Source organism: Lampetra fluviatilis, chromosome 71 (genome assembly GCF_964198595.1).
Source record: "Lampetra fluviatilis chromosome 71, kcLamFluv1.1, whole genome shotgun sequence".
Taxonomy (NCBI): Eukaryota; Metazoa; Chordata; class Hyperoartia; order Petromyzontiformes; family Petromyzontidae; genus Lampetra; species Lampetra fluviatilis.
Genome location: NC_136345.1, coordinates 3,866,232 through 3,891,392, shown reverse-complemented (window position 1 = coordinate 3,891,392; position 25,161 = coordinate 3,866,232). Strand labels below are relative to the sequence as shown.

Genomic DNA, 25,161 nt, shown 5'->3' with positions numbered 1-25,161 from the left:
CGGGTGAGTGAGTGAGTGAGTAGGTGAGTGTGTAGGTGAGTGAGTGAGTTGGTGTGTGGGTGAGTGAGTGGGTGAGTCAGTAGGTGAGTGGGTGAGTGAGTGGGTGAGTGAGTGGGTGAGTGAGTGGGAGAGTGGGTGGGTGAGTGAGTGGGTGAGTGAGTGGGTGAGGGAGTGAGTGAGGGAGTGAGGAGGTGAGTGAGTGGGTGAGTGAGTGGGTGAGTGAGTGGGTGAGTGAGTGAGTTGGTAAGTGAGTGGGCGAGTGGGTGGGCGAGTGGGTGGGTGAGTGAGTAGGTGAGTGAGTGAGTTGATGAGTAGGTGAGTGAGTGGGTGAGTGATTTGGAGAGTCGGTGGGTAAGTGAGTGGGCGAGTGGGTGGGTGAGTGAGTTGATGAGTAGGTGAGTGGGTGAGTGAGTGGGTGAGTGAGTTGGTGAGTGAGTGAGTAGGTGAATGAGTGGGTGGGTGAGTGAGTTGGTGAGTAGGTGAGTGAGTGGGTGAGTGAGTGGGAGAGTGAGTTGGTGAGTGAGTGAGTAGGTGAATGAGTGGGTGAGTGAGTTGGTGAGTGAGTGGTTGGTGGGTGAGTGGGTGAGTGAGTTGGTGAGTGAGTGGGTGAGGGAGTGAGGAGGTGAGTGAGTGCGAGAGTTGGTGGGTGAGTGAGTGGGTGGGTGGGTGAGTGAGTGGGTGAGTGAGTGAGTGGGTAATTGAGTTGGTAAGTGAGTGGGCGAGTGGGTGGGTGAGTGAGTTGATGAGTAGGTGAGTGGGTGAGTGAGTGGGTGAGTCAGTAGGTGAGTGGTTGAGTGAGTGGGTGAGTGAGTTGGTGAGTCTCTCTCTGGCTGTAGGACTCTCTGGGTGGCAGTGCCCACGCTGTACTCATCACGGGTGAGTGAGTGAGTGAGTAGGTGAGTGTGTAGGTGAGTGAGTGAGTTGGTGTGTGGGTGAGTGAGTGGGTGAGTCAGTAGGTGAGTGGGTGAGTGAGTGGGTGAGTGAGTGGGTGAGTGAGTGGGAGAGTGGGTGGGTGAGTGAGTGGGTGAGTGAGTGGGTGAGGGAGTGAGTGAGGGAGTGAGGAGGTGAGTGAGTGGGTGAGTGAGTGGGTGAGTGAGTGGGTGAGTGAGTGAGTTGGTAAGTGAGTGGGCGAGTGGGTGGGCGAGTGGGTGGGTGAGTGAGTAGGTGAGTGAGTGAGTTGATGAGTAGGTGAGTGAGTGGGTGAGTGATTTGGAGAGTCGGTGGGTAAGTGAGTGGGCGAGTGGGTGGGTGAGTGAGTTGATGAGTAGGTGAGTGGGTGAGTGAGTGGGTGAGTGAGTTGGTGAGTGAGTGAGTAGGTGAATGAGTGGGTGGGTGAGTGAGTTGGTGAGTAGGTGAGTGAGTGGGTGAGTGAGTGGGAGAGTGAGTTGGTGAGTGAGTGAGTAGGTGAATGAGTGGGTGAGTGAGTTGGTGAGTGAGTGGTTGGTGGGTGAGTGGGTGAGTGAGTTGGTGAGTGAGTGGGTGAGGGAGTGAGGAGGTGAGTGAGTGCGAGAGTTGGTGGGTGAGTGAGTGGGTGGGTGGGTGAGTGAGTGGGTGAGTGAGTGAGTGGGTAATTGAGTTGGTAAGTGAGTGGGCGAGTGGGTGGGTGAGTGAGTTGATGAGTAGGTGAGTGGGTGAGTGAGTGGGTGAGTGAGTTGGTGAGTGAGTGAGTAGGTGAATGAGTGGGTGGGTGAGTAAGTTGGTGAGTAGGTGAGTGAGTGGGTGAGTGAGTGGGAGAGTGAGTTGGTGAGTGAGTGAGTAGGTGAATGAGTGGGTGAGTGAGTTGGTGAGTGAGTGGTGGGTGGGTGAGTGAGGAGGTGAGTGAGTGGGTGAGTGAGTGGGTGGGTGGGTGAGTGAGTGGGTGAGTGAGTTGGTAAGTGAGTGGATGGGTGAGTGAGTTGATGAGTGGGTGAGTGAGTAGGTGAGTGAGTGAGTAGGTGAGTAGGTGAATGAGTGGGTGAGTGAGTGGGTGAGTGGGTGGTTGAGTGAGTGGGATAGTGAGTGGGTGGGTGGGTGAGTGAGTGGGTCAGTTAGTGGGTGAGTGAGTAGGTGATTGAGTGGGTGAGTGAGTTGGTGAGTGAGTTGGTGAGTGAGTGGGTGAGTGAGTTGGTAAGTGAGTGGGCGAGTGGGTGGGTGAGTGAGTAGGTGAGTGAGTGAGTTGATGAGTAGGTGAGTGAGTGGGTGAGTGAGTAGGTGAGTGAGTGAGTGAGTAGGTGAGTAGGTGAATGAGTGGGTGAGTGAGTGGGTGAGTGGATGGGTGAGTGAGTGGGTGAGTGAGTTGGTGAGTCTCTCTCTGGCTGTAGGACTCTCTGGGTGGCAGTGCCCACGCTGTACGCATCACGGGTGAGTGAGTGAGTGAGTGAGTAGGTGAGTGTGTAGGTGAGTGAGTGAGTTGGTGTGTGGGTGAGTGAGTGGGTGAGTCAGTAGGTGAGTGGTTGAGTGAGTTGGTGAGTCTCTCTCTGGCTGTAGGACTCTCTGGGTGGCAGTGCCCACGCTGTACTCATCATGGGTGAGTGAGTGAGTGAGTAGGTGAGTGAGTGAGTTGGTGTGTGGGTGAGTGAGTGGGTGAGTCAGTAGGTGAGTGGGTGAGTGAGTTGGTGAGTCTCTCTCTGGCTGTAGGACTCTCTGGGTGGCAGTGCCCACGCTGTACTCATCATGGGTGAGTGAGTGAGTGAGTAGGTGAGTGAGTGAGTTGGTGTGTGGGTGAGTGAGTGGGTGAGTCAGTAGGTGAGTGGGTGAGTGAGTTGCTGAGTCTCTCTCTGGCTGTAGGACTCTCTGGGTGGCAGTGCCCACGCTGTACTCATCATGGGTGAGTGAGTGAGTGAGTAGGTGAGTGAGTGAGTTGGTGTGTGGGTGAGTGAGTGGGTGAGTCAGTAGGTGAGTGGGTGAGTGAGTTGGTGAGTCTCTCTCTGGCTGTAGGACTCTCTGGGTGGCAGTGCCCACGCTGTACTCATCATGGGTGAGTGAGTGAGTGAGTGGGTGAGTGAGTAGGTGAGTGAGTGGTGGGTGAGTGAGTGAGTGAGTAGGTGAGTGGGCGTGTGAGTTGGTGAGTGAGTGGTGGGTGAGTGAGTGAGTGAGTTGGTGTGTGAGTGAGTGAGTAGGTGAGTGGGTGAGTGAGTGGGTGAGTCAGTAGGTGAGTGGTTGAGTGAGTGGGTGAGTGAGTTGGTGAGTCTCTCTCTGGCTGTAGGACTCTCTGGGTGGCAGTGCCCACGCTGTACTCATCATGGGTGAGTGAGTGAGTAGGTGAGTGAGTGAGTTGGTGTGTGGGTGAGTGAGTGGGTGAGTCAGTAGGTGAGTGGGTGAGTGAGTGGGTGAGTGAGTTGGTGAGTCTCTCTCTGGCTGTAGGACTCTCTGGGTGGCAGTGCCCACGCTGTACTCATCATGGGTGAGTGAGTGAGTGAGTAGGTGAGTGAGTGAGTTGGTGTGTGGGTGAGTGAGTGGGTGAGTCAGTAGGTGAGTGGGTGAGTGAGTTGGTGAGTCTCTCTCTGGCTGTAGGACTCTCTGGGTGGCAGTGCCCACGCTGTACTCATCATGGGTGAGTGAGTGAGTGAGTAGGTGAGTGAGTGAGTTGGTGTGTGGGTGAGTGAGTGGGTGAGTCAGTAGGTGAGTGGGTGAGTGAGTTGGTGAGTCTCTCTCTGGCTGTAGGACTCTCTGGGTGGCAGTGCCCACGCTGTACTCATCATGGGTGAGTGAGTGAGTGAGTAGGTGAGTGAGTGAGTTGGTGTGTGGGTGAGTGAGTGGGTGAGTCAGTAGGTGAGTGGGTGAGTGAGTTGGTGAGTCTCTCTCTGGCTGTAGGACTCTCTGGGTGGCAGTGCCCACGCTGTACTCATCATGGGTGAGTGAGTGAGTGAGTAGGTGAGTGAGTGAGTTGGTGTGTGGGTGAGTGAGTGGGTGAGTCAGTAGGTGAGTGGGTGAGTGAGTTGGTGAGTCTCTCTCTGGCTGTAGGACTCTCTGGGTGGCAGTGCCCACGCTGTACTCATCACGGATGAGTGAGTGAGTGAGTAGGTGAGTGTGTAGGTGAGTGAGTGAGTTGGTGTGTGGGTGAGTGAGTGGGTGAGTCAGTAGGTGAGTGGGTGAGTGAGTTGGTGAGTCTCTCTCTGGCTGTAGGACTCTCTGGGTGGCAGTGCCCACGCTGTACTCATCACGGATGAGTGAGTGAGTGAGTAGGTGAGTGTGTAGGTGAGTGAGTGAGTTGGTGTGTGGGTGAGTGAGTAGGTGAGTGGGCGTGTGAGTTGGTGAGTGAGTGGTGGGTGAGTGAGTGAGTGAGTGGGTGAGTGAGTGGGTGAGTGAGTGAGTAGGTGAGTGGGTGAGTGAGTGGGTGAGTGAGTGGGTGAGTGAGTGGGTGAGTGAGTGGGTGAGTGAGTAGGTGAGTGAGCGAGTGGGTGAGTGACTGGTTGAGTAGGTGAGTGAGTAGGTGAGTGAGTGGGTGAGTGAGTAGGTGAATGAGTGAGTCTCTCTGGCTGTAGGACTCTCTGGGTGGCAGTGCCCACGCTGTACTCATCACGGGTGAGTGAGTGAGTGAGTAGGTGAGTGTGTAGGTGAGTGAGTGAGTGAGTTGGTGTGTGGGTGAGTGAGTGGGTGAGTCAGTAGGTGAGTGGGTGAGTGAGTTGGTGAGTCTCTCTCTGGCTGTAGGACTCTCTGGGTGGCAGTGCCCACGCTGTACTCATCACAGGTGAGTGAGTGAGTGAGTAGGTGAGTGTGTAGGTGAGTGAATGAGTTGGTGTGTGGGTGAGTGAGTGGGTGAGTCAGTAGGTGAGTGGTTGAGTGAGTGGGTGAGTGAGTTGGTGAGTCTCTCTCTGGCTGTAGGACTTTCTGGGTGGCAGTGCCCACGCTGTACTCATCACAGGTGAGTGAGTGAGTAGGTGAGTGTGTAGGTGAGTGAATGAGTTGGTGTGTGGGTGAGTGAGTGGGTGAGTCAGTAGGTGAGTGGTTGAGTGAGTGGGTGAGTGAGTTGGTGAGTCTCTCTCTGGCTGTAGGACTCTCTGGGTGGCAGTGCCCACGCTGTACTCATCATGGGTGAGTGAGTGAGTGAGTAGGTGAGTGAGTGAGTGAGTGAGTGGGTGAGTGAGTAGGTGAGTGAGTAGGTGAGTGGGTGAGTGAGTTGGTGAGTCTCTCTCTGGCTGTAGGACTCTCTGGGTGGCAGTGCCCACGCTGTACTCATCACGGATGAGTGAGTGAGTGAGTGGGTGAGTGAGTGAGTTGGTGTGTGGGTGAGTGAGTGGGTGAGTCAGTAGGTGAGTGGGTGAGTGAGTTGGTGAGTCTCTCTCTGGCTGTAGGACTCTCTGGGTGGCAGTGCCCACGCTGTACTCATCATGGGTGAGTGAGTGAGTGAGTAGGTGAGTGAGTGAGTTGGTGTGTGGGTGAGTGAGTGGGTGAGTCAGTAGGTGAGTGGGTGAGTGAGTGGGTGAGTCTCTCTCTGGCTGTAGGACTCTCTGGGTGGCAGTGCCCACGCTGTACTCATCATGGGTGAGTGAGTGAGTGAGTAGGTGAGTGAGTGAGTGAGTTGGTGTGTGGGTGAGTGAGTGGGTGAGTCAGTAGGTGAGTGGGTGAGTGAGTTGGTGAGTCTCTCTCTGGCTGTAGGACTCTCTGGGTGGCAGTGCCCACGCTGTACTCATCACGGATGAGTGAGTGAGTGAGTAGGTGAGTGTGTAGGTGAGTGAGTGAGTTGGTGTGTGGGTGAGTGAGTGGGTGAGTCAGTAGGTGAGTGGGTGAGTGAGTTGGTGAGTCTCTCTCTGGCTGTAGGACTCTCTGGGTGGCAGTGCCCACGCTGTACTCATCACGGATGAGTGAGTGAGTGAGTAGGTGAGTGAGTGAGTGAGTAGGTGAGTGAGTGAGTTGGTGTGTGGGTGAGTGAGTGGGTGAGTCAGTAGGTGAGTGGGTGAGTGAGTTGGTGAGTCTCTCTCTGGCTGTAGGACTCTCTGGGTGGCAGTGCCCACGCTGTACTCATCATGGGTGAGTGAGTGAGTGAGTAGGTGAGTGAGTGAGTTGGTGTGTGGGTGAGTGAGTGGGTGAGTCAGTAGGTGAGTGGTTGAGTGAGTGGGTGAGTGAGTTGGTGAGTCTCTCTCTGGCTGTAGGACTCTCTGGGTGGCAGTGCCCACGCTGTACTCATCACGGATGAGTGAGTGAGTGAGTGGGTGAGTGAGTGAGTGGGTGAGTGAGTGGGTGTGTGGGTGAGTCAGTAGGTGAGTGGGTGAGTGAGTTGGTGAGTCTCTCTCTGGCTGTAGGACTCTCTGGGTGGCAGTGCCCACGCTGTACTCATCATGGGTGAGTGAGTGAGTGAGTGAGTGAGTGAGTGAGTGAGTGAGTGAGTTGGTGTGTGGGTGAGTGAGTGGGTGAGTCAGTAGGTGAGTGGGTGAGTGAGTTGGTGAGTCTCTCTCTGGCTGTAGGACTCTCTGGGTGGCAGTGCCCACGCTGTACTCATCATGGGTGAGTGAGTGAGTGAGTAGGTGAGTGAGTGAGTTGGTGTGTGGGTGAGTGAGTGGGTGAGTCAGTAGGTGAGTGGGTGAGTGAGTTGGTGAGTCTCTCTCTGGCTGTAGGACTCTCTGGGTGGCAGTGCCCACGCTGTACTCATCATGGGTGAGTGAGTGAGTGAGTAGGTGAGTGAGTGAGTTGGTGTGTGGGTGAGTGAGTGGGTGAGTCAGTAGGTGAGTGGGTGAGTGAGTTGGTGAGTCTCTCTCTGGCTGTAGGACTCTCTGGGTGGCAGTGCCCACGCTGTACTCATCATGTGGTGAGTGAGTGAGTGAGTGAGTGAGTGAGTTGGTGTGTGGGTGAGTGAGTGGGTGAGTCAGTAGGTGAGTGGGTGAGTGAGTTGGTGAGTCTCTCTCTGGCTGTAGGACTCTCTGGGTGGCAGTGTCCACGCTGTACTCATCATGGGTGAGTGAGTGAGTGAGTTGGTGTGTGGGTGAGTGAGTAGGTGAGTGGTTGAGTGAGTGGGTGAGTGAGTTGGTGAGTCTCTCTCTGGCTGTAGGACTCTCTGGGTGGCAGTGCCCACGCTGTACTCATCATGGGTGAGTGAGTGAGTGAGTAGGTGAGTGAGTGAGTGAGTGGGTGAGTGAGTAGGTGAGTGAGTAGGTGAGTGGGTGAGTGAGTTGGTGAGTCTCTCTCTGGCTGTAGGACTCTCTGGGTGGCAGTGCCCACGCTGTACTCATCATGGGTGAGTGAGTGAGTGAGTTGGTGTGTGGGTGAGTGAGTAGGTGAGTGGTTGAGTGAGTGGGTGAGTGAGTTGGTGAGTCTCTCTCTGGCTGTAGGACTCTCTGGGTGGCAGTGCCCACGCTGTACTCATCACGGATGAGTGAGTGAGTGAGTGGGTGAGTGAGTGAGTGGGTGAGTGAGTGGGTGAGTCAGTAGGTGAGTGGTTGAGTGAGTGGGTGAGTGAGTTGGTGAGTCTCTCTCTGGCTGTAGGACTCTCTGGGTGGCAGTGCCCACGCTGTACTCATCACGGGTGAGTGAGTGAGTGAGTAGGTGAGTGTGTAGGTGAGTGAATGAGTTGGTGTGTGGGTGAGTGAGTGGGTGAGTCAGTAGGTGAGTGGGTGAGTGAGTGGGTGAGTGAGTAGGTGAGTGAGTGGTGGGTGAGTGAGTGAGTGAGTAGGTGAGTGGGCGTGTGAGTTGGTGAGTGAGTGGTGGGTGAGTGAGTGAGTGAGTTGGTGTGTGAGTGAGTGAGTATGTGAGTGGTTGAGTGAGTGGGTGAGTGAGTAGGTGAGTGAGTAGGTGAGTGGGTGAGTGAGTTGGTGAGTCTCTCTCTGGCTGTAGGACTCTCTGGGTGGCAGTGCCCACGCTGTACTCATCACCAACGTTGCCCCCGAGCTCCCCCACTACTTCAACTCCCTCAACGCCCTCAACTTCGCCGCCAAATCCAGGAGCATTGTCAATCGCCCCTTCACTCACTCGGCACCGCAGCCCGCCGGTGAGTGGCACTCGCTCACCCACTCGCTCGCTCACTCACTCACTCACTCGCTCACTCGCTCACTCACTCGCTCGCTCCCTCACTCACCTGCTCACTCACTCACTCACTCACCCACGCACTCACCCACCCACCCACTCACCCACTCACCCACTCACCCACCCACCCACTCACTCACCCACCCACCCACTCACCCACCCACTCACCCACCCACCCACCCACCCACTCACTCACCCACCCACCCACCCACCCACTCACCCACCCACTCACTCACCCACTCACTCCCTCACTCACTTATCCACCCACCCACTCAACAACCCACGCACCCACTCACTCACTCACTCGATCGCTCACCCACTTGCTAGCTCACTCACTTACCTACCCACCCACCCACTCGCTCACCCACCCACTCACCCACCCACTCACCCACCCACTCACTCAGCCACCCACTCACCCACCCACTCACTCACCCACTCACTCACCCACTCACCCACCCACCCACTCACTCACCCACCCACTCACTCACCCACTCACTCCCTCACCCACTTATCCACCCACCCACCCACTCAACAACCCACGCACTCACTCGATCGCTCACCCACTTGCTAGCTCACTCACTTACCTACCCACCCACCCACTCGCTCACCCACCCACTCACCCACCCACTCACCCACCCACTCACTCAGCCACCCACCCACTCACCCACTCACCCACCCACTCACCCACTCACTCACTCACCCACTCACTCACTCACCCACCCACTCACCCACCCACCCACTCACTCACCCACCCACTCACTCACTCACCCACCCACTCACTGACTCACCCACTCGCTCACCCACCCACTCACTCACCTACCCACTCACTCACCCACTCACTCCCTCACCCATTTATCCACCCACCCACTCAACAACCCACGCACCCACTCACTCACTCACTCGATCGCTCACCCACTTGCTAGCTCACTCACTTACCTAGCCACCCACTCGCTCACCCACTCACCCACCCACCCACTCACCCACCCACCCACTCACTCAGCCACCCACTCACCCACCCACTCACTCACCCACCCACCCACTCCCTCACCCACTCACCCACACACTCACCCACTCACCCACCCACCCACTCACTCACTCACTCACCCACCCACTCACTCACTCACTCACTCACTCACCCACTCACTCACTCACGCACCCACCCACCCACCCACTCACCCACCCACCCACCCACTCACTCACTCACTCACCCACCCACTCACCCACCCACCCACCCACCCACCCACTCACTCACTCACCCACCCACTCACTCACCCACTCACCCACCCACTCACTCACCCACCCACTCGCTCGCTCACCCACCCACTCACTCACTCACCTACCCACCCACTCACCCACTCACCCACCCACTCACTCACCCACTCACTCCCTCACCCACTTATCCACCCACCCACCCACTCAACAACCCACGCACCCACTCACTCACTCACTCGATCGCTCACTCACTCGATCGCTCACCCACTTGCTAGCTCACTCACTTACCTACCCACCCACTCGCTCACCCACTCACCCACTCACCCACCCACCCACTCACTCAGCCACCCACTCACCCACCCACTCACTCACCCACCCACCCACTCCCTCACCCACTCACCCACACACTCACCCACTCACCCACCCACTCACTCACCCACCCACTCACTCACCCACTCACTCACGCACCCACCCACCCACCCACCCACCCACTCACTCACCCACCCACCCACTCACCCACCCACTCACTCACCCACTCACTCACTCACCCACTCACTCACTCACCCACTCACTCACTCACCCACCCACCCACCCACCCACACACTCACCCACCCACTCACTCACCCACCCACTCACTCACCCACTCACTCACGCACCCACCCACCCACCCACTCACCCACCCACTCACTCACTCACTCACTCACCCACCCACCCACTCCCTCACCCACCCACTCACCCACTCACCCACCCACCCACCCACTCACCCACACACCCACCCACTCACCCACTCACTCACTCACCCACCCACCCACCCACCCACTCACCCACCCACCCACCCACTCACTCACCCACCCACTCCCACCCTCAACTTCCCTGAGAGAGAGAGGGAGAAACCGGACCCCGTGTTGAACCCAGCCTCTTAGCGTCTCTGACATTATGAACCTCACCCCTCCAGCCCCCGATGCCCCCTCAAAGCTTGGCCGCGTTCAGGAGGAGACACCGAGAGACGCGGAGAGACGCAGAGACACGGAACGGGAACCGCCCCTACCCAAAGCCTTCCTCAGGTGAGAGTTGAGGCTGAGGGGACCTAGGTGTGCGTGTCTCTGTGTGTGTGTCTGTGTGTGTGTGTCAGTGTGTGTGTGTCTCACCCCGTGTGTCTCTGTCTGTGTGTGTCTGTGTGTGTCTGTGTGTGTGTGTCTCTGTGTGTGTGTCTCTGTGTGCGTGTCTGTGTGTGCGTGTCTGTGTGTGTGTGTGTCTCTGTGTGTGTCTCACCCCGTGTGTCTGTGTGTGTCTCTGTGTGTGTCTCTGTGTGTCTCTGTGCGTATCTCTATGTGCGTGTCTCTGTGTGTGTATCTGTGTGTGTGTGTCTCTGTGCGTATCTCTATGTGCGTGTCTCTGTGTGTGTGTCTGTGTGTGTGTGTCTGTGTGTGTGTGTCTCTGTGCGTCTCTGTGTGCGTGTCTCTGTGTGTGTCTGTGTGTGTGTGTGTGTCTCACCCCGTGTGTGTCTCTGTGTGCGTGTCTGTGTGTGTGTGTCTCTGTGCGTGTCTCTGTGTGCGTGTCTATGTGTGTGTCTAACCCCGTGTCTCTCCCCGCGTCTCTCCCCCTGTATCTCCCCGCGTCTCTCCCCCCGCGTCTCTCCCCCCGTGTCTCACCCCGTGTCTCTCCCTGTGTCTCTCCCCCCGTGTCTCACCCCGTGTCTCTCCCCGTCTCTCACCCCGTCTCTCTCCCCATGTCTCTCCCCGTGTCTCACCCCGTGTCTCTCCCCGTGTCTCTCCCCCCGTGTCTCCCCCCGTGTCTCACCCCGTGTCTCTCCCCGTCTCTCACCCCGCGTCTCTCCCCGTGTCTCTCCCCGCGTCTCTCCCCGCGTCTCTCCCCGTCTCTCTCCCCGCGTCTCTCCCCGTGTCTCTCCCCGCGTCTCTCCCCGTCTCTCTCCCCGCGTCTCTCCCCGTCTCTCTCCCCGCGTCTCTCCCCGTGTCTCCCCCCGCGTCTCTCCCCGCGTCTCTCTCCCCGCGTCTCTCCCCGTCTCTCTCCCCGCGTCTCTCCCCGTGTCTCCCCCCGCGTCTCTCCCCGCGTCTCTCCCCGTGTCTCCCCCCGCGTCTCTCCCCGCGTCTCTCTCCCTGCGTCTCTCCCTGTGTCTCTCCCCGCGTCTCTCCCCGCGTCTCTCCCCCCGTCTCTCCCTGTCTCTCTCCCTGTGTCTCTCCCCACGTCTCTCCCCGCGTCTCCCCACGTCTCACCATGTGTCTCTCCCCGCGTCTCTCCCTGCGTCTCTCCCCGTATCTCACCCTGTGTCTCTCCCCGTGTCTCTCCCCGCGTCTCTCCCCGTGTCTCTCCCCGTGTCTCTCCCCGCGTCTCTCCCTGTGTCTCTCCCCGCGTCTCTCCCCGCGTCTCTCCCTGCGTCTCTCCCCGTATCTCACCCTGTGTCTCTCCCCGTGTCTCTCCCCGCGTCTCTCCCTGTGTCTCCCCCCGCGTCTCTCCCCGCGTCTCTCCCCGCGTCTCTCCCCGCGTCTCTCCCCGCGTCTCTCCCTGTGTCTCCCCCCGCGTCTCCCCCCGTGTCTCTCCCCGTGTCTCTCCCCGCGTCTCTCCCCGCGTATCTCCACGTCTCACCCCGTGTCTCACCCTGTGTCTCTCCGCGCGTCTCTCCCCGCGTCTCACCCTGTGTCTCTCCCCGCGTCTCTCCCCGCGTCTCTCCCCGCGTCTCTCCCCGCGTATCTCCACGTCTCACCATGTGTCTCTCCCCGCGTCTCTCCCCGTCTCTCTCCCCGTGTCTCCCCCCGCGTCTCCCCCCGTGTCTCTCCCCGCGTCTCTCCCCGCGTCTCTCCCCGCGTCTCTCCCCGTGTCTCTCCCCGTGTCTCTTTCCGCGTCTCTCCCCGCGTCTCTCCCCGTCTCTCTCCCCGTGTCTCTCCCCGCGTCTCTCCCCGTGTCTCTCCACGTCTCACCCCGTGTCTCTCCCCGCGTCTCTCCCCGTGTCTCTCCCCGCGTCTCTCCCCGCGTCTCTCCCCGTGTCTCTCCACGTCTCACCCCGTGTCTCACCCCGTGTCTCTCCTCGCGTCTCTCCCCGCGTCTCTCCCCGCGTCTCTCCACGTCTCACCCTGTGTCTCTCCCCGCGTCTCTCCCCGTGTCTCTCCACGTCTCACCCCGTGTCTCTCCCCGCGTCTCTCCCCGCGTCTCTCCCCGCGTCTCTCCCCGCGTCTCTCCCCGCGTCTCTCCCCGCGTCTCTCCCCGCGTCTTTCCCCGCGTCTCTCCACGTCTCACCCTGTGTCTCTCCCCGTGTCTCTCCCCGCGTCTCTCCCCGCGTCTCCCCACGTCTCACCCCGTGTCTCTCCCCGCGTCTCTGTGTCACAGCCCCCTGTTGCAGAGGCAGAATGCGTTTGAGACGGACATCGAACTACGCATGGGGAGGCTGGAGTCTGTGATTCTTCGCGTTCAGAACTCGGCACCGCGCACTCCGCGCGGGGAGAGGGCACGTGCACTGCCACTCATACAGGTGACGCTCACCACCGCTCACCACCGTTCACTACCGCTCACCACCGCTCGCCACCGCTCGCCACCGCTCCCACCACTCACCACCGCTCCCTCCGCTCCCACCGCTCCCACCACTCACCACCACTCCCTCCGCTCCCACCGCTCCCTCCGCTCCCTCCGCTCCCACCGCTCCCACCGCTCCCACCGCTCCCACCGCTCCCACCGCTCCCACCGCTCCCACCACTCACCACCGCTCCCACCGCTCCCACCGCTCCCACCACTCACCACCGCTCCCACCGCTCCCACCGCTCCCACCGCTCCCACCACTCACCACCGCTCCCACCGCTCCCACCGCTCCCACCGCTCCCACCACTCACCACCGCTCCCACCGCTCCCACCGCTCCCACCGCTCCCACCACTCACCACCGCTCCCACCGCTCCCACCGCTCCCACCACTCACCACCGCTCCCACCGCTCCCACCACTCACCACCGCTCCCACCGCTCCCACCGCTCCCACCGCTCGCCACCGCTCCCACCACTCCCACCGCTCCCACCGCTCCCACCGCTCCCACCGCTCCCACCGCTCCCACCGCTCCCACCACTCACCACCGCTCCCACCGCTCCCACCGCTCCCACCACTCACCACCACTCACCACCGCTCCCACCGCTCGCCACCACTCACCACCGCTCGCCACCGCTCCCACCACTCACCACCGCTCCCACCGCTCCCACCGCTCCCACCACTCACCACCACTCACCACCACTCACCACCGCTCCCACCGCTCCCTCCGCTCCCACCGCTCCCACCACTCACCACCGCTCCCACCGCTCCCTCCGCTCCCACCGCTCCCTCCGCTCCCACCACTCCCACCGCTCCCACCGCTCCCACCGCTCCCACCGCTCCCACCGCTCCCACCGCTCCCACCGCTCCCACCGCTCCCTCCGCTCCCACCGCTCCCTCCGCTCACCACCACTCACCACCACTCACCACCACTCACCACCGCTCCCACCGCTCCCTCCGCTCCCACCGCTCCCTCCGCTCACCACCACTCACCACCACTCACCACCACTCCCACCACTCCCACCGCTCCCACCGCTCCCACCGCTCCCACCGCTCCCACCGCTCCCACCGCTCCCACCGCTCCCACCGCTCCCTCCGCTCACCACCGCTCCCACCGCTCCCACCGCTCCCTCCGCTCACCACCACTCCCACCGCTCCCACCGCTCCCACCGCTCCCACCACTCCCACCGCTCCCACCGCTCCCACCGCTCCCACCGCTCCCTCCGCTCCCACCGCTCCCTCCGCTCCCACCGCTCCCACCGCTCCCACCGCTCCCTCCGCTCCCACCGCTCCCTCCGCTCACTACCACTCACCACCACTCACCACCACTCACCACCGCTCCCACCGCTCCCTCCGCTCCCACCGCTCCCTCCGCTCACCACCACTCACCACCACTCACCACCACTCCCACCACTCCCACCGCTCCCACCGCTCCCACCGCTCCCACCGCTCCCACCGCTCCCACCGCTCCCTCCGCTCCCACCGCTCCCACCGCTCCCTCCGCTCACCACCGCTCCCACCGCTCCCACCGCTCCCACCGCTCCCTCCGCTCACCACCGCTCCCACCGCTCCCACCGCTCCCACCGCTCCCTCCGCTCCCACCGCTCCCACCGCTCCCACCGCTCCCACCGCTCACCACCGCTCCCACCGCTCCCACCGCTCCCACCGCTCCCTCCGCTCACCACCGCTCCCTCCGCTCCCACCGCTCCCTCCGCTCACCACCGCTCCCACCGCTCCCACCGCTCCCACCGCTCCCACCGCTCCCACCGCTCCCACCGCTCCCACCGCTCCCTCCGCTCCCACCGCTCCCACCGCTCCCACCGCTCCCACCGCTCCCACCGCTCCCACCGCTCCCACCGCTCCCACCGCTCCCACCGCTCCCACCGCTCCCTCCGCTCACCACCGCTCCCACCGCTCCCACCGCTCCCTCCGCTCACCACCGCTCCCACCGCTCCCACCGCTCCCACCGCTCCCTCCGCTCACCACCGCTCCCACCGCTCCCACCGCTCCCACCGCTCCCTCCGCTCACCACCGCTCCCTCCGCTCCCACCGCTCCCTCCGCTCACCACCGCTCCCACCGCTCCCACCGCTCCCACCGCTCCCACCGCTCCCACCGCTCCCACCGCTCCCACCGCTCCCTCCGCTCCCACCGCTCCCACCGCTCCCTCCGCTCCCACCGCTCCCACCGCTCCCACCGCTCCCACCGCTCCCACCGCTCCCACCGCTCCCACCGCTCCCTCCGCTCCCACCGCTCCCACCACTCCCACCGCTCCCACCGCTCCCACCGCTCCCACCGCTCCCACCGCTCCCTCCGCTCCCACCGCTCCCACCACTCCCACCGCTCCCACCGCTCCCACCGCTCCCACCGCTCCCACCGCTCCCACCGCTCCCACCGCTCCCTCCGCTCCCACCACTCCCACCGCTCCCACCACTCCCACCGCTCACCACCGCTCCCACCGCTCCCACCGCTCCCTCCGCTCCCACCGCTCCCACCGCTCCCACCACTCCCACCGCTCCCACCGCTCCCACCACTCACCACCACTCCCACCGCTCCCACCACTCACCACCACTCACCACCACTCCCACCGCTCCCACCACTCACCACCACTCACCACCGCTCCCACCACTCACCACCACTCCCACCGCTCCCACCACTCCCACCGCTCACCACCGCTCCCACCACTCACCACCACTCCCACCGCTCCCACCACTCCCACCGCTCACCACCACTCCCACCGCTCCCACCGCTCCCACCGCTCCCACCACTCCCACCGCTCCCACCGCTCCCACCACTCCCACCACTCACCACCACTCCCACCGCTCACCACCACTCCCACCGCTCCCACCACTCCCACCGCTCCCACCGCTCCCACCGCTCCCACCACTCCCACCGCTCCCACCGCTCCCACCGCTCCCACCACTCCCACCGCTCCCACCGCTCCCACCGCTCCCACCACTCCCACCGCTCCCACCGCTCCCACCACTCCCACCACTCACCACCACTCCCACCGCTCACCACCACTCCCACCGCTCCCACCACTCCCACCGCTCCCACCGCTCCCACCACTCCCACCACTCACCACCACTCCCACCGCTCACCACCACTCCCACCGCTCACCACCACTCCCACCACTCACCACCACTCCCACCACTCACCACCACTCCCACCACTCCCACCGCTCCCACCGCTCCCACCGCAACTGAGATGCGATGAGTCGCCAGCTACTCGTGTGATACCTCGAGGATAGGTGAGCGGGTTAGTGGGTGTGTGGGTGAGTGGGTGAGTGGGTGAGTGGGTGTGTGGGTGTGTGGGTGTGTGGGTGAGTGGATTAGTGGGTGAGTGGGTGAGTGGGTGTGTGGATAAGTGGGTGAGTGGGTGAGTGGGTGAGTGGGCGTGTGGGTGTGTGGGTGTGTGGGTGAGTGGGTTAGTGGGTGAGTGGGTGAGTGGGTGAGTGGGTGTGTGGGTAAGTGGGTGAGTGGGTGTGTGGGTGAGTGGGTGTGTGGATAAGTGGGTGAGTGGGTGAGTGGGTGAGTGGGTGTGTGGGTGTGTGGGTGAGTGGGTGTGTGGGTGTGTGGGTGAGTGGGTTAGTGGGTGAGTGGGTGAGTGGGTGAGTGGGTGTGTGGGTAAGTGGGTGAGTGGGTGTGTGGGTGAGTGGGTGTGTGGATAAGTGGGTGAGTGGGTGAGTGGGTGAGTGGGTGTGTGGGTGTGTGGGTGAGTGGGTGTGTGGGTGTGTGGGTGAGTGGGTTAGTGGGTGAGTGGGTGAGTGGGTGAGTGGGTGTGTGGGTAAGTGGGTGAGTGGGTGTGTGGGTGAGTGGGTGTGTGGATAAGTGGGTGAGTGGGTGAGTGGGTGTGTGGGTGTGTGGGTGAGTGGGTGTGTGGGTGTGTGGGTGAGTGGGTGAGTGGGTGTGTGGATAAGTGGGTGAGTGGGTGAGTGGGTGAGTGGGTGTGTGGGTGTGTGGGTGAGTGGGTGTGTGGGTGTGTGGGTGAGTGGGTGTGTGGATAAGTGGGTGAGTGGGTGAGTGGGTGAGTGGGTGTGTGGGTGTGTGGGTGAGTGGGTGTGTGGGTGAGTGGGTTAGTGGGTGAGTGGGTGAGTGGGTGAGTGGGTGTGTGGGTAAGTGGGTGAGTGGGTGTGTGGGTGAGTGGGTGTGTGGATAAGTGGGTGAGTGGGTGAGTGGGTGTGTGGGTGTGTGGGTGAGTGGGTGTGTGGGTGTGTGGGTGAGTGGGTGAGTGGGTGTGTGGATAAGTGGGTGAGTGGGTGAGTGGGTGAGTGGGTGTGTGGGTGTGTGGGTGAGTGGGTGTGTGGGTGTGTGGGTGAGTGGGTGTGTGGATAAGTGGGTGAGTGGGTGAGTGGGTGAGTGGGTGTGTGGGTGAGTGGGTGTGTGGGTGAGTGGGTTAGTGGGTGAGTGGGTGAGTGGGTGAGTGGGTGTGTGGGTAAGTGGGTGAGTGGGTGTGTGGGTGAGTGGGTGTGTGGATAAGTGGGTGAGTGGGTGAGTGGGTGTGTGGGTGTGTGGGTGAGTGGGTGTGTGGGTGTGTGGGTGAGTGGGTGAGTGGGTGTGTGGATAAGTGGGTGAGTGGGTGAGTGGGTGAGTGGGTGTGTGGGTGTGTGGGTGAGTGGGTGAGTGGGTGAGTGGGTGAGTGGGTGTGTGGGTGTGTGGGTGAGTGGGTTAGTGGGTGAGTGGGTGAGTGGGTGAGTGGGTGTGTGGGTAAGTGGGTGAGTGGGTGTGTGGGTGAGTGGGTGTGTGGATAAGTGGGTGAGTGGGTGAGTGGGTGAGTGGGTGTGTGGGTGTGTGGGTGTGTGGTGAGTGGGTGTGTGGGTGTGTGGGTGAGTGGGTTAGTGGGTGAGTGGGTGAGTGGGTGAGTGGGTGTGTGGGTAAGTGGGTGAGTGGGTGTGTGGGTGTGTGGATAAGTGGGTGAGTGGGTGAGTGGGTGTGTGGGTGTGTGGGTGAGTGGGTGTGTGGGTGTGTGGGTGAGTGGGTGAGTGGGTGTGTGGATAAGTGGGTGAGTGGGTGAGTGGGTGAGTGGGTGTGTGGGTGTGTGGGTGAGTGGGTGTGTGGGTGTGTGGGTGAGTGGGTGTGTGGATAAGTGGGTGAGTGGGTGAGTGGGTGAGTGGGTGTGTGGGTGTGTGGGTGAGTGGGTGTGTGGGTGAGTGGGTTAGTGGGTGAGTGGGTGAGTGGGTGAGTGGGTGTGTGGGTAAGTGGGTGAGTGGGTGTGTGGGTGAGTGGGTGTGTGGATAAGTGGGTGAGTGGGTGAGTGGGTGTGTGGGTGTGTGGGTGAGTGGGTGTGTGGGTGTGTGGGTGAGTGGGTGAGTGGGTGTGTGGATAAGTGGGTGAGTGGGTGAGTGGGTGAGTGGGTGTGTGGGTGTGTGGGTGAGTGGGTGTGTGGGTGTGTGGGTGAGTGGGTGTGTGGATAAGTGGGTGAGTGGGTGAGTGGGTGAGTGGGTGTGTGGGTGTGTGGGTGAGTGGGTGTGTGGGTGAGTGGTAGTGGGTGAGTGGTGAGTGGGTGAGTGGGTGTGTGGGTAAGTGGGTGAGTGGGTGTGTGGGTGAGTGGTGTGTGGTGAGTGGGTGAGTGGGTGTGTGGGTGTGTGGGTGTGTGGGTGTGTGGGTGAGTGGGTGTGGTGTGTGGGTGAGTGGGTGAGTGGGTGTGTGGTGTGTGGGTGAGTGGGTGAGTGGGTGAGTGGGTGAGTGGGTGTGTGGGTGAGTGGGTGTGTGGGTGAGTGGGTGAGTGGGTGAGTGGGTGAGTGGGTGAGTGGGTGAGTGGGTGTGTGGGTGTGTGGGTGAGTGGGTGAGTGGGTGTGTGGATAAGTGGGTGAGTGGGTGAGTGGGTGAGTGGGTGTGTGGGTGAGTGTGTGGTGAGTGGGTGTGTGGGTGTGTGGTGAGTGGGTGAGTGGGTGTGTGGTGGATAAGTGGGTGAGTGGGTGAGTGGGTGAGTGGGTGTGTGGAGTGGGTGTGTGGTGAGTGGGTGTGTGTGGGTGTGTGGGTGTGAGTGGGTGAGTGGGTGTGTGGGTGAGTGGGTGAGTGGGTGTGTGGGTGTGTGGGTGAGTGGGTGAGTGGGTGTGTGGATAAGTGGGTGAGTGGGTGAGTGGGTGAGTGGGTGTGTGGGTGTGTGGGTGAGTGGGTGAGTGGGTGTGTGGTAGTGTGGGTGAGTGGGTGAGTGGGTGAGTGGGTGAGTGGGTGTGTGGGTGAGTGGGTGTGTGGGTGTGTGGGTGAGTGGGTGAGTGGGTGTGTGGGTGTGTGGTGAGTGGGTGAGTGGGTGAGTGGGTGTGTGGGTGTGTGGGTGAGTGGGTGTGTGGGTGAGTGGGTGAGTGGGTGTGTGGGTAAGTGGGTGAGTGGGTGAGTGGGTGAGTGGGTGTGTGGTGTGAGTGGGTGTGTGGGTGAGTGGGTGAGTGGTGTGTGGGTAAGTGGGTGAGTGGGTGAGTGGGTGAGTGGTGAGTGGGTGTGTGGGTAAGTGGGTGAGTGGGTGAGTGGGTGAGTGGGTGTGTGGTGAGTGGGTGAGTGGGTGAGTGGGTGTGTGGGTGTTGGGTGAGTGGGTGAGTGGGTGAGTGGGTGTGTGGGTGAGTGGGTGAGTGGGTGTGTGGTGAGTGGGTGAGTGGGTGTGTGGGTGTGTGGGTGAGTGGGTGTGTGGGTGAGTGGGTGAGTGGGTGTGTGGGTGTGTGGGTGAGTGGGTGTGTGGGTGAGTGGGTGAGTGGGTGTGTGGGTGTGTGGGTGAGTGGGTGTGTGGGTAAGTGGGTGAGTGGGTGGTGGGTGTGGGTGAGTGGGTGGTGGGTGTGTGGGTGAGTGGGTGAGTGGGGTGTGGGTGAGTGGGTGTGGGTGAGTGGGTGAGTGGGTGTGTGGGTGTGTGGGTGAGTGGGTGTGTGGGTAAGTGGGTGAGTGGGTGTGTGGGTGTGTGGGTGAGTGGGTGTGTGGGTGTGTGGGTGAGTGGGTGTGTGGGTGTGTGGGTGAGTGGGTGTGGGAGTGGGTGAGGGTGTGTGGGTGTGTGGGTAGTGGGTGAGTGGGTGAGTGGGTGTGTGGGTGAGTGGGTGAGTGGGTGTGTGGATAAGTGGGTGAGTGGGTGTGTGGGTGTGTGGGTGAGTGGGTGTGTGGGTAAGTGGGTGAGTGGGGTGTGTGGGTGTGTGGGGTGAGTGGGTGTGTGGGTAGTGGGTGAGTGGGTGTGTGGGTGTGTGGGTAAGTGGGTGAGTGGGTGAGTGGGTGTGTGGGTGAGTGGGTGAGTGGGTGTGTGGATAGTGGGTGAGTGGGTGTGTGGGTGAGTGGGGTGTGTGTGGGTGTGTGGGTGTGTGGGTGAGTGGGGTGTGTGGGTGAGTGGGTGTGTGGGGAGTGGGTGAGTGGGTGTGTGGGTGAGTGGGTGAGTGGGTGTGTGGATAAGTGGGTGAGTGGGTGTGTGGGGTGTGTGGGTGAGTGGGTGTGTGGGTAAGTGGGTGAGTGGGTGTGTGGGGTGTGTGGGTGAGTGGGGTGTGGGGGTGGTGGTGGTGGGTGTGTGGGTGAGTGGGTGAGTGGGTGTGTGGGTAAGTGGGTGAGTGGGTGTGTGGGTGGGTGGGTGAGTGGGTGTGTGGGTAGGGGTGAGTGGGTGTGTGGGTGTGGGGTGAGTGGGTGTGTGGTAGTGGGTGAGTGGGTGTGTGGGTGTGTGGGTGAGTGGGTGAGTGGGTGTGTGGATAAGTGGGTGAGTGGGTGGTGGTGTGTGGGTGTGTGGGTGAGTGGGTGTGTGGGTAAGTGGGTGAGTGGGTGAGTGGGTGTGTGGGGTGTGTGGGTGAGTGGGTGTGTGGTAGTGGGTGAGTGGGTGTGTGGGTGTGTGGGTGAGTGGGTGTGTGGGTAGTGGGTGAGTGGGTGTGTGGGTGTGTGGGTGTGTGGGTGTGTGGGTGTGGGGTGTGTGGGGTGTGGGTGTGTGGGTGTGTGGGTGAGTGGGTGTGTGGGTGTGTGGGTGTGTGGGGTGGGGTGGGTGTGTGGGTGTGTGGGTGTGGGGTGAGTGGGTGTGTGGGTGAGTGGGTGAGTGGGTGTGTGGATAGTGGGTGAGTGGGTGTGTGGGTGTGTGGGTGAGTGGGTGTGTGGGTAAGTGGGTGAGTGGGTGTGTGGGTGTGTGGGTGAGTGGGTGAGTGGGTGTGTGGGTAGTGGGTGAGTGGGTGTGTGGGTGTGTGGGTGAGTGGGTGTGTGGGTAAGTGGGTGTGTGGGTGTGTGGGTGAGTGGGTGTGTGGGTGAGTGGGTGAGTGGGTGTGTGGGTGTGTGGGTGAGTGGGTGTGTGGAGTGGGGTGAGTGGGTGTGTGGGTGGTGGGTGGTGGGTGAGTGGGTGGGTGTGTGGGGGTGGTGTGGGTGAGTGGGTGTGTGGATAGTGGGTGAGTGGGTGTGTGGGTGTGTGGGTGAGTGGGTGTGTGGGTAGTGGGTGAGTGGGTGTGTGGGTGTGTGGGTGAGTGGGGTGTGGTGGGTGGGGGTGTGTGGGTGTGTGGGTGAGTGGGTGAGTGGGTGGTGGGTGTGTGGGTGGTGGGTGTGTGGGTGTGTGGGGGTGAGTGGGTGTGTGGGTGTGTGGGTGAGTGGGTGTGTGGGTAGTGGGTGGTGGGTGTGTGGGGTGTGTGGGTGAGTGGGTGTGTGGGTGAGTGGGTGAGTGGGTGTGTGGGTGTGTGGGTGAGTGGGTGTGTGGGTAGTGGGTGGTGGGTGTGTGGGTGAGTGGGTGAGTGGGTGTGTGGGTGTGTGGGTGAGTGGGTGTGTGGTAAGTGGGTGAGTGGGTGTGTGGGTGTGTGGGTGAGTGGGTGTGTGGGTAGTGGGTGAGTGGGTGTGTGGGTGTGGGGGTGGTGGGGTGTGTGGGTGAGTGGGTGGTGGGTGTGTGGGTGAGTGGGTGAGTGGGTGTGTGGGTAAGTGGGTGAGTGGGTGTGTGGGTGTGTGGGTGAGTGGGTGTGTGGGTAAGTGGGTGAGTGGGTGTGTGGGTGTGTGGGTGAGTGGGTGTGTGGGTGAGTGGGTGAGTGGGTGTGTGGGTGAGTGGGTGAGTGGGTGTGTGGATAAGTGGGTGGTGGGTGTGTGGGTGGGGGTGGTGGGGGTGGGTGGTGGGTGTGTGGTAAGTGGGTGAGTGGGTGTGTGGGTGTGTGGGTGAGTGGGTGTGTGGGTAGTGGGTGAGTGGGTGTGTGGGTGTGTGGGTGAGTGGGTGTGTGGGTGAGTGGGTGAGTGGGTGTGTGGGTGGGTGGGTGAGTGGGTGTGTGGATAAGTGGGTGAGTGGGTGTGTGGGTGTGGGGGTGGGGGTGTGTGGGTAAGTGGGTGAGTGGGTGTGTGGGTGTGTGGGTGAGTGGGTGTGTGGGTGAGTGGGTGAGTGGGTGTGTGGGTGAGTGGGTGAGTGGGTGTGTGGATAGTGGGTGTGTGGGTGTGTGGGTGTGTGGGTGAGTGGGTGTGTGGGTAAGTGGGTGAGTGGGTGTGTGGGTGTGTGGGTGAGTGGGTGTGTGGGTGAGTGGGTGAGTGGGTGTGTGGGTGAGTGGGTGAGTGGGTGTGTGGATAGTGGGTGAGTGGGTGTGTGGGTGTGTGGGTGAGTGGGTGTGTGGGTAAGTGGGTGAGTGGGTGAGTGGGTGTGTGGGTGAGTGGGTGTGTGGGTGAGTGGGTGAGTGGGTGTGTGGGTAAGTGGGTGAGTGGGTGAGTGGGTGTGTGGGTGAGTGGGTGAGTGGGTGTGTGGGTAAGTGGGTGAGTGGGTGTGTGGGTGAGTGGGTGTGGGGTGAGTGGGTGAGTGGGTAAGTGGGTGTGTGGGTGTGTGTGTGTGCGGGTGAGTGGGTGTGCGGGTGAGTGGGTGTGTGGGTGAGTGGGTGTGCGGGTGAGTGGGTGTGCGGGTGAGTGGGTGTGCGGGTGAGTGGGTGTGCAGGTGAGTGGATGAGCGGGTAAGTGGGCGTGTGGGTGAGTGGGCGTGCGGGTGAGTGGGTGTGCGGGTGAGTGGGTGTGCGGGTGAGTGAGTGGGTGGGTAAGTGGGCGTGTGGGTGAGTGGGTAAGTGGGTGTGTGGGTGTGTGTGTGTGCGGGTGAGTGGGTGTGCGGGTGAGTGGGTGTGCGGGTGAGTGGGTGTGCAGGTGAGTGGGTGTGTGGGTGAGTGGGTGAGTGGGTAAGTGGGTGTGTGGGTGTGTGTGTGTGCGGGTGAGTGGGTGTGCGGGTGAGTGGGTGTGCGGGTGAGTGGGTGTGCGGGTGAGTGGGTGTGCGGGTGAGTGGGTGTGCGGGTGAGTGGGCGAGTGGGTGAGCGAGCGAGTGAATCTGAACAAGTGGGTAGCTGGGCGAGGGAAAGAGGGAGTGGGTGGAGGATGGATGAGTGGGCGGGTAGTGGAGTGGTTGGGTGAGTGGGCAAGCAGGTGGGTGAGTGAATGGTGGGTGGGTGGGTGAGCGAGTGGGTGGGTGGGTGGGTGGGTGAGCGAGTGGGTGAGTGAATGGTGGGTGGGTGAGTGGGTGAATGAATGGGTGAGTGAATGGGTGAGTGGGTGGGTGAGTGGGTGAGTGAATGGTGGGTGGGTGAGCGAGTGGGTGAGCAAGTTGGTGAATTGGTGAGTGAGTTCATACTTCTGTTTGCACCTCACGTAGCCAACTGTGCAAATTCATCATCACTCACCCATTAATTCACCCACCCACTCACCCATTAATTCACCCACCCACTCACCCACCCACTCACCCATTCATTCACCCACTCACCCACTCATCCACCCACCCACCCACCCACTCACCCATCCACTCACCCACCCACTCACCCACCCACTCACCCACCCACTCACCCACCCACTCACCCATCCACTCACCCACCCACTCACCCATTCACTCACCCACTCACTCACCTATTAATTTGCCCACCCACTCACCCATTCACCCACCGACTCACCCATTCACTCACCCACCCAATCACCCATTCACTCACCCACCCACCCAATCACCCATTCACCCACCCACTCACCCATTCACCCACCGACTCACCCATTCACCCACCCACTCACCCATTAATTCGCCCACCCAATCACCCATTCACTCACCTACCCACTCACCCACCCACCCACTCATCCATTCACCCACCGACTCACCAACCCACTCACCCACTCACCCACCCACTCACCCACCCCCACATATGTACCGTGTGTTGAACTTATTTTGCCACCCTCCGTAGCCAACCGGAGGTGCGCTTATTTATTTCTATTACGTTGTGGTCGTGCCTGACACCAAAGAATGGGCCCTGGCATTCTCACACGATTGACTGAGGAATGATGAGGAATGATGAGGAATGATTCACACCGATTGCCATGGAACGTGTCGCTCGCTTTCGCGGCTCTGCAGGGAATGAAAGTGCAGCCACTGAAGCCGCTAAACCTGGACCCGGAGTCCAACCGGGGTGCGGGGAAAGTCAAAAGGCAGGCGATTGTGGCTCCATTCGTCGGTGAGTGAAGCACGCTCGCTCGCTCAGCCAGCCACTCACCCAGCCACTCAGCCAGTCACTCAGCCAGTCACTCACTCACTCAGTCACTCACCCAGTCACTCGCTCAGTCACTCAGCCACTCACCCAGTCACTTACCCAGTCATTCAGCCACTCACTCAGTCACTCAGCCACTCACTCACTCACTCAGTCACTCACTCACCCAGCCACTCACCCAGTCACTTACCCAGTCATTCAGCCACTCACTCAGCCACTCAGCCACTCACTCAGTCACTCACTCAGCCAGCCACTCACCCAGTCATTCAGCCACTCACTCAGTCACTCAGCCACTCACTCAGTCACTCAGCCACTCACCCAGTCACTCACCCAGCCACTCACCCAGCCACTCACTCACTCACCCAGCCACTCACTCACTCACCCAGCCACTCACTCAGTCACTCACTCAGTCACTCACTCACTCAGTCACTCACCCAGTCACTCACTCAGCCACTCACCCAGCCACTCACCCAGTCACTCACCCAGCCACTCACTCACTCAGTCACTCACCCAGCCACTCACCCAGCCACTCACCCAGCCACTCACCCAGTCGCTCACCTACTCACCCAGCCACTCACCCAGCCACTCACCCAGCCACTCACTCACTCACTCACCCAGCCACTCACCCAGCCACTCACTCAGTCACTCACCCAGCCACTCACTCAGTCACTCACCCAGCCACTCACCTACTCACCCAGCCACTCACCCAGCCACTCACCCAGCCACTCACTCACTCACCCAGCCACTCACCCAGCCACTCACTCAGTCACTCACCCAGCCACTCACTCAGTCACTCACCTACTCACCCAGCCACTCACCCAGTCGCTCACCTACTCACCCAGCCACTCACCCAGTCACTCACTCAGCCACTCACTCACCCAGCCACTCACCCAGCCACTCACCCAGCCACTCACTCAGTCACTCACCCAGCCACTCACTCAGTCACTCACCTACTCACCCAGCCACTCACCCAGTCGCTCACCTACTCACCCAGCCACTCACCCAGTCACTCACTCAGCCACTCACTCACTCACCCAGCCACTCACCCAGCCACTCACCCAGTCACTCACCCAGCCACTCACCCAGCCACTCACTCAGTC

The 25,161-nt window shown here is 61.2% G+C and overlaps 1 protein-coding gene across 1 annotated transcript in view; it reads left to right on the top strand.

The window, feature by feature from the left end:
• Positions 1-25,161, top strand: part of KIF22 (kinesin family member 22) — a gene marked incomplete at its 5' end in the record, with an annotated part of 68,917 nt that overhangs the window by 27,481 nt on the left and 16,275 nt on the right. Inside the window, 4 exons of the mRNA XM_078883459.1 lie at positions 7,747-7,900; positions 10,103-10,211; positions 12,490-12,631; positions 23,929-24,028. Of these exons, the coding sequence (XP_078739585.1) occupies positions 7,747-7,900; positions 10,103-10,211; positions 12,490-12,631; positions 23,929-24,028 (505 nt within the window). The remainder of the gene's footprint in view (positions 1-7,746; positions 7,901-10,102; positions 10,212-12,489; positions 12,632-23,928; positions 24,029-25,161) is intronic.